The following is a 7,812-nucleotide window of genomic DNA, read 5'->3' on the forward strand; positions in this document are numbered from 1 at the left end:
CGCCTCGTGCTCCCGCCCTGGCTGCCTCGTGATGCTCTCCTCCTGTCTTCGGAGGGCCCTCCACGCCTTCCCAGCGATGACTGTTCTAGGGGAAGCAGCTTCCAGCCCAAACTGGACACGCCCCGGGGGAGGGGCATGGCGGGGCTGGGGGCAGGGGCCGGGGGTATTTACAAAGCTAATTCCCCAGCAATTAAAACGGACTCATCCCTGGCCCAATGGCCTTGATCTTTGGCCACACCGCACTCTCCTATCATTAGTTTGTTGTTCACCCAGATGGAGTTCACCTGGAAAGAAGATGGGATGAGGAGGGATGGGGGAGGAGCACCGAAGGGAGAGGAGACCTGGGGTAAAAAATATACACAGGGGGCTTCCCTGGTGGCGCAGTGGTTGAGAATCCGACTGCCAAGGCAGGGGTCAGGGGTTCAAGCCCTGGTCCGGGAAGATCCCACAGGCTGCGGAGCAACTAAGCCCGTGCACCACAACTACTGAGCCTGCGCTCTAGACCCCGTGTGAGCCACAACTACTGAGCCCACGTGCTACAACTACTGAAGCCCGCGCGCCTAGAGCCCATGATCTGCAACAAGAGAAGCCACAGCAATGAGAAGCCCGCGTGCCTCAACGAAGAGTAGCTCCGGCTCGCCGCAACTAGAGAAAGCCCGCGTGCAGCAACAAAGACCCAACGCAGGCAAAAATAAATTAATTAATAAATTAATTTAAAATATATATATATATATATATATATATATATACAGAGGGAGTACCGCCAGGAGGGAGGACTAGAAGGGGAACAGTATGGAGGAGCATTAAGAGGAGAGGGAAGGGCCTCCCTGGTGGCGCAGTGGTTGGGAGTCCGCCTGCCGATGCGGGGGATGCGGGTTCGTGCCCCGGTCTGGGAGGATCCCACGTGTCCGGAGCCTGTGCTCCGCAACAGGGAGGCCACAGCAGTGAGAGGCCCGCGTACCGCAAAAAAAAAAAAAAAAAAAAAAAAAAAGAGGAGAGGGAAGAGTAATGGAGGAGAGATGGTAGGAATGTGATCGGAGGGGGGGAGGATTTATAGAAAAGCAAGTAATCTCATGGCTTAACGGTTTAATTTTTTATTTGGTGTTATTGCTACTAATCACAACTATTAATAACAATGCAGTTAGCACAAGTCTGGTCCATGGTAGAAAGCTGATACACAATAGTTGGTATTTTCTTTTAAATTGATGCGATGACTTGTCTACACACTGAATGTGCTCATTCGTTGGTTCATCCATTTGTCACACTGTGCTGGATGATACTGGGGACACGGTGGTGACTGAGACAGCCCAGGTCCTGCCTTCAGGGGGGTTCACCATCCAGTGGGGGAGACAGACCTGTTCCCTGTGATGACCCAGAGTGGGGAGGGCTGGAATGGGAGAGCCCAAGAGGGTGGGGCAGCCTAGAGGGAACCTGGGGGTCTGTGGGGCAGCTCTTCTGAGCTTTTTTTTTTTTAATATTTATTTATTTATTTTGGCTGCACCAGGTGTTAGTTGCGTAATGCGCGATCTTCATTGCGGTATGCAGATCTTTAGTTGCGGCATGCGGGATCTAGTTTCCTGACCAAGGATCGAACCTGTGCCCCCTGCATTGGGAGCGTAGAGTCTTAACCACTGGGCCACCAGCGAAGTCCCTGAGCTGACTTCTTAAGGTTCACCTTGGCCCTGAGGTTGTAGACAGAGGGAACCTCTCTCTTCCTTTGACCCCTGCCCTTCAGCTCCCTAGCTCCCCATTGTTCACTCAGATTTTTGGCCCTACAGCTGAAAGCAAGCAATCAGAGCATGCACTTAGACAAGTTCTCTTTACACCTTGGCCTCGCTTGGAGTTACACGCCGTAGTTAGAGATTTTCCTGAGCCCCATAAAAACAGGGTGGTATTTAGCAGCCAATTTAGGCTAGTACCCAGAGCTTACGCTCCAAGTCTTTCCAATTTATATCAATTAGTCCATCTGCTGGTCGGTTCCGGAGTTGCACCTCTTTAGTTTGAAAAAGCTAAATGAACTTCAGTCAATGAGGATCTCCAAATGAGCCAGAACACCTCCGAGGCATAATCCAAGCCAATACTATGGGGGAATAAATGTCTCTTAGACTCCATCCTGAATGCTTCTCCTAAAACTGACTGGTCTAAAATCCAGGAGTGTAGACAACAGAGACCCAAATCCAACTGCAGTGATACAGCCAGTCCAGGAAATGTATGGAAAGGCCTGGTCCTTGACAGTCACACTGCTTCTATCGTGGCCACGAGTTTTGTCAACATTCTGAGACCAAAAATTAGAGACATGATGAAAAACACCATGTTAGCTGGAGAAATGCCTTGATTCCAGAACTCCAAGAGAGCCCACCATGAGGATGCAGGGAAAAAAAAAATATCCACACAATCCAGTTTAAGACCCTGCTACTTAAACAATGGGAGAGGAAAAAAAAAAAAAGGTCCATCCTATCAGGGCCATCACAAAACACTAAACCAAAACTTGATAGAGACAGCTATAGGTACTGTAAAGAAAACGGACATTGGATTTGAGACTGGTCCAGCTTTAAAATACAAAACGGAATTGGATTCAGTCTCAGGGACTCCCAGCGGATTTTTTCCTCTGTGTCCAAAAACACCCTTCAACTCACAGAGGGAAATGGCCATTCTCATTAATGGACGTGATAGCCCGGCTTTGTAGATTACAGGGGCCACCCCTCCCCCTTAAGTATCTCATAGTCCCCCCAACCCCTTACCCTCCCTTGGTGCCCAGCAATGATTTTTAAATTTATTTATTTGATTTATTTATTCATGGCTGCGTTGGGTCTTCGTTGCTTCTTAGTGGCTTGCTTCTTGCGGGCTACTCTCCGTTGCGGTGTGTGGGCTTCTCACTGCAGTGGCTTCTCTTGTTGCAGAGCACGGGCTCTAGGCGCGCGGGCTTCAGTAGTTGTGGCGCATGGGCTTAATTGCTTCGCAGCATGTGGGATCTTCCCAGACCAGGGCTCAAACCTGTGTTCCCTGCATTGGCAGGCAGATGCTTAACCACTGCACCACCAGAGAAGCCCCCTGCCCAGCAATGATTGCCATGAGATGCCACAATTTGCCACACCGTTGTCTAAGCCACTCTCCGTCCGTCTCGTTAGGCCCCTTACTACCCAGCACAGTTCCTTACTCAGATTATTCCAATAAGTCTTTCAGGAAGGGATATTTTATCATTTGGGAACATTTACATTTCATGTTCACAAGAGAGCCTATTTTTCCCAGTCCCTGACTGCCACTGTCCATCTTAGGTCACTAATCTCCCTCACCCCCCAGAAAAAAACCCATCAACCTCTCCCTGAGGCCCACAGAGTCAAGATATGCTGACCCCAACCCGTGATTCTCTTTGGGCCTCCAACTCAGCAAACATAGGATGCATCTCAGAGGCTGAGCCTCTTAAAATGGAAATAGATTTTTTTCATGTCCCTCCTGAAACCACCTTCACACGCTCTGACACACTCAACCCATCATTCAAGGCCTCCTCATACCCACCTCCAGCCCCTGCAACACTCCCATCTTGACTGTCAAGAACCCCAGTGTTGGAAATTCCCTCGCAGTCCAGTGGTTAGGACTCTGCGCTTTTACTGCCGAGGGCCTGGGTTCAATCCCTGATCAGGGAACCAAGAAGAACCCCAATATTTCCATTGGGATACTGGCTAGTCCAAGACCTCTAGGCCATAAATAAAATAGTCAAACCTTGGTTCCCGAGAGCTCCCGATCCATACACCTTCCTGGCCAGCCTCTATTCCTTCCAACACCCCCCAATTCACAGTCTCTCTGTTTTCACCTGGGAACGTCAACAATATACACAGACAGGTATGTCTCAAGGACTCACTGAAGTTCCTACTTACTTTTTTCAGACGCTGAATGTAAATTTGAAGGATTTGGTTTTCTCTTGCAGTTCCTCTCTAATCCAAAATGTGGATCATCTTCTCGTCTGTTCTGTTCATTTCAACAGCTCACTCACTGCCACTCAATATCTACCCCGTGCCCTTGCCCATAGGGACGCAAGATATCTGGGGACAAATTACAACTATGTAAGCCACAAGTATACTATTTAGTACATGACCTTGCACCTGAAGGTAAAACCTTATCCACAGAATGCATTTATCCCATCATTAATTTCATCTTCACCCAAGACTGAAAATGCAACTCCAGTGGTTTCTGGGTCTGTTATGGGTTGAATTGTGTCCCCCAAAATATACGTGAAAGTCTTATCCCCCAGTATCTGAGAATGTGACCTGATTTGGAAAATAGGATCGTTGCAGATGGATTGAGCATTGTCCCACATACTCCCTTCCAAGACCCCTCCCAACTCAGTGCTCGATTGTTACAGGAAGTTCTCCCTGCCCCCACCATCTATGAATCAGGATTCATGTGCACCTTTTATTCAATACAACTTCCCTAATGGCCCCTTCATGGGACTCAGTTTCTGTAATCACTGAACTTTAAATGATGCCATAACAACCATAATGGCAGGAACCACCTCCTCATTGAACTCACCTGGGTTTTCCAGCTATCACAATATTACTAATCCCAAGTCAACTGATGTCACTGACAATGTCTCTTGGTGTCAGTGGCATCGCGCCTCTTGTGACTCATCTCATGGTCCTAGTCCTGTCCCTGCATCTTCTCCTTGGTTTTCCACCTTTAATCAACATTTGTTTTCTGACCACTCAAATAAATAAGGCAATTATTTCCACGAGTCTTGGATTACCCCCCAGTGATTCGTAATTTACACGTGGCGACTTCGCAGCCCTTATCAGCGTTTCAATTTCCCTTCATTCTATCAATACCTCAGAATTCACTCTTTTTCCTGTCAAACCCCCAACTCCTCACAAACGTGAGAAATCCGCCAAATCCTGTGGAGGCTGACAATCATGCAGATCCAGGATGTCTGTAATCTCCTTTTTCATCAGGACCCAAAGAAACCTTGGGATAAGAAACCAAATGCTTGGGAGTAAACTCCAAGGATTTCATCTGGCCTCTGACCATGTTTGGACAACTCTTCAGGGGTTTCCAGGGAAGGGACTTGTGTACTGCGGTTGGAAGTAACCCCAGGAACTTTCTGGAACCAGGAAGTTCCAAGTTCATCCCCAGGAACTCTGCAGACATCATCGTCATCAACATCAAAAGGTCAACAAGGAAATCCACAAGATTGCTACAGCTGTTCTGACTCCACCAACCAAGGATCTCTCTTCACCTCCTTCTTGGAACCCTCTCAAATGGCTGACCTCTGGTCTTAAATCTTGGTTTTACTCCCTTATTCAACCATGAATAATTCTCTTTTTATTTGTCTTCCTAGGAATACCCATCTTCAAATGGCCAGAACCCTAAGTCAGCTCCAGATCCAACATTTTACACAGCAAATGGTTCAACTGGTCTTGCACAAACAGCAGAGATGAAGACCAATCCTGACATCACCCCAGATCCTTACTACTAAGAAAATCTTGTTTGAGAGAGAGTTTTCCATATCCCCTTTCATCAGCCTGATCATCTCCCCATTGTTGGTAAATTAAGGTAATGTACGGACAGTCTACATCTGTCTTAAAGAAGAGGCAGGGGGGACTTCCCTGGTGGTCCAGTGGGTAAGACTCCATGATCCCAATGCAGGGGGCCCGGGTCTGATCCCTGGTCAGGGAACTAGATCCCCATGCATGCCACAATTAAGATCCTGCGTGCGGCAACTAAGACCCAGCACAGCCAAAATAAGTAAGTAAATAATACTTAATAATAAAACAAGAGGGGGATTAAATAAAGTTTATCTCTACTAAAACCCAGGCTCATTTTTTCTCCTTGGGACTCACTAGATTATTTTTAACTTATTTATCAGACCCTTCTGTAGTTCTTTATACATGGAAGGCACTACTCCAAGCACTTGACAAACATCTCCCTTAATCCTCATAACAACTCTATGAGGTAGACAGTATTACAACTCCGATTATACAGCTGAGGAAATTGAGGCACAGAGAGGTTAAGCATGTTTCCCAAGGTCACACAGCTAGAAAGTGGTAGAGCTAGGGCTCACCCCAGGCAGTCTGGTTCTGGAGTCTTTGCTCTCAGTCACCAACATTATCTCTCCAGTTCAGGACCAGAAGGTAACCTGGGATCATAAAAGAGGGAGGGTCTTACATGATCTTCTGGGCCCTGGCTTTTAAGGAGTCAAGGTCTGTCTGAGAAATGGGTATGAATTTTGAAGCTAAATCTTGAAGGTTGTAGGGACGCACACTCGGCGTAGTGACACTGGCTGGCCGCCTGAGGGGGCGCCAGCCCCGCTCGCGGAGCCAGGGGAGGGAGGAGGGAACCTTGGAAACGAACGTCAGGCTCAGACTTATGAACCATAGAACGTTGAGAACAGAGCATCTTAGAAGGCTGAGAACAAAGCCTCTTAGAACGTAGAACAAAGACCCCTGGAATCGTAGAATGGTGAGCGCAAAGCCTCACAGCATCTGGGAGACAAAAGACGCTTAGATTCTGTTAGGGTGGAATCATAGAACCTTACAGCCAGGGTCTTATAATTCCAGAATTTGGGACATGACCGATCTTAAACTCTTAGACGTAAGACTGGCTACCGAATTTGAAAGGCCCAGTGCAAAATGAAAATGCGAGGCCCGTTTTCAAAAAAATAAGAATTTCAAGACAGTAACAGCAGAATATTAAACGAAGCTTGGGGCCCTTCTAAGCCGGTCGTATGCCCGTGAAGCCGGCCTCGCTTAGAAGCACAATTTTATGGGAGGATTACCAATTTTTAGTGGTTTGGCCCTCTACTTTTACAGCTGAATGTCTGGGAAGGCTTCCTGGAAGGGCAGGCAAAATCAGCACTCGACTCTCAAACCCTTTCCGACCCCCCGCTCAGCCTCAGAAGCTGAAGGTTACGAGGGGTGGGGGGAGAGAAGCAGCTGCCAAAATGTCACGGGGACAGATTCTCTATTTATAGATCACCCCTGCCCCTCTCGCGGGACAGTCCAATGGTAGCCAGACCTCTCCTGCAAGGGGGCGGAACCAGCTGCAGGGGAGACAAGGACCAATGACATCGGGGCAAGGGGCAGACTTATTTCATTGTGACGCGTGGGGGCATGGCCACGGCCCAAAGGGAGGTGAGAAGGGGGGCGTGGCGAAGAGGCCAGTAAGCAGAGCGAGTAGGCAGCTGCGAGCATGCGTCGCGTTGGGGGGCGCGGGTGCACAGCAGAGCATCTCCGTAAGGAAGGGTACCAGCCAATAAGCGATGGTTGCTCTGTCGCCGGGGGCGGGGCCATGCAGATAAGGCGCGGGTGGGCGGCCCAATGGGCGGGCGCCTATGCAGATGAGACGGTGACAGCCGGGCCAGCGGGCGGGCGGGCAGGCGGGCTCTTGGGGCGGGGAGGTGGGACCGGGAGAGGGGTGGCCGCGGGGCCCGGCCGGGCTGGGGCGGGGGGCCGCAGCCATGATCCGGGCCTTCTCCTTCCCGGTGAGCCCCGAGAGGGGTCGGCTGCGGGGCTGGCTGGAGGGCAGCCTGGCCGGGCTCTGCGAGTTACACTGGCTCCGGGAGAGGCAGGAGTACCGCGTGCAGCAGGCGCTGCGGCTGGCCCAGCCCGGAATGGGGGGCGCCGAGGCCGAGGACGAGGAGGACGCCGACGAGGACGAAGATGCGGCGGCGGCGCGCCGGGCCGCAGCGGCCCTGGAAGAGCAGCTGGTGAGGGGCCGCCTGTCCGTCCGTCCCTCTGCCCCCGTCTGTGTCTGTCTGTCCGCCTGTCTCGGCTGGATGCTCAGACACCCGTCCGGGTGGGGGAGGGAGGAGGGGGAAAGGAG

At 50.3% G+C, this 7,812-nt stretch overlaps 1 protein-coding gene across 1 annotated transcript in view; it reads left to right on the forward strand.

Annotated features, from left to right (window-relative positions):
• The first annotated feature begins 7,381 nt into the window (after positions 1-7,381).
• Positions 7,382-7,812, forward strand: part of DACT3 (dishevelled binding antagonist of beta catenin 3) — a 9,325-nt gene continuing 8,894 nt past the window's right edge. Inside the window, exon 1 of the mRNA XM_007458494.1 lies at positions 7,382-7,696. Within this exon, the coding sequence (XP_007458556.1) occupies positions 7,448-7,696 (249 nt within the window). The 5' untranslated portion in view covers positions 7,382-7,447. The remainder of the gene's footprint in view (positions 7,697-7,812) is intronic.

This window comes from Lipotes vexillifer, unplaced genomic scaffold (assembly GCF_000442215.2).
Source record: "Lipotes vexillifer unplaced genomic scaffold, Lipotes_vexillifer_v1.1 scaffold371, whole genome shotgun sequence".
Taxonomy (NCBI): Eukaryota; Metazoa; Chordata; class Mammalia; order Artiodactyla; family Lipotidae; genus Lipotes; species Lipotes vexillifer.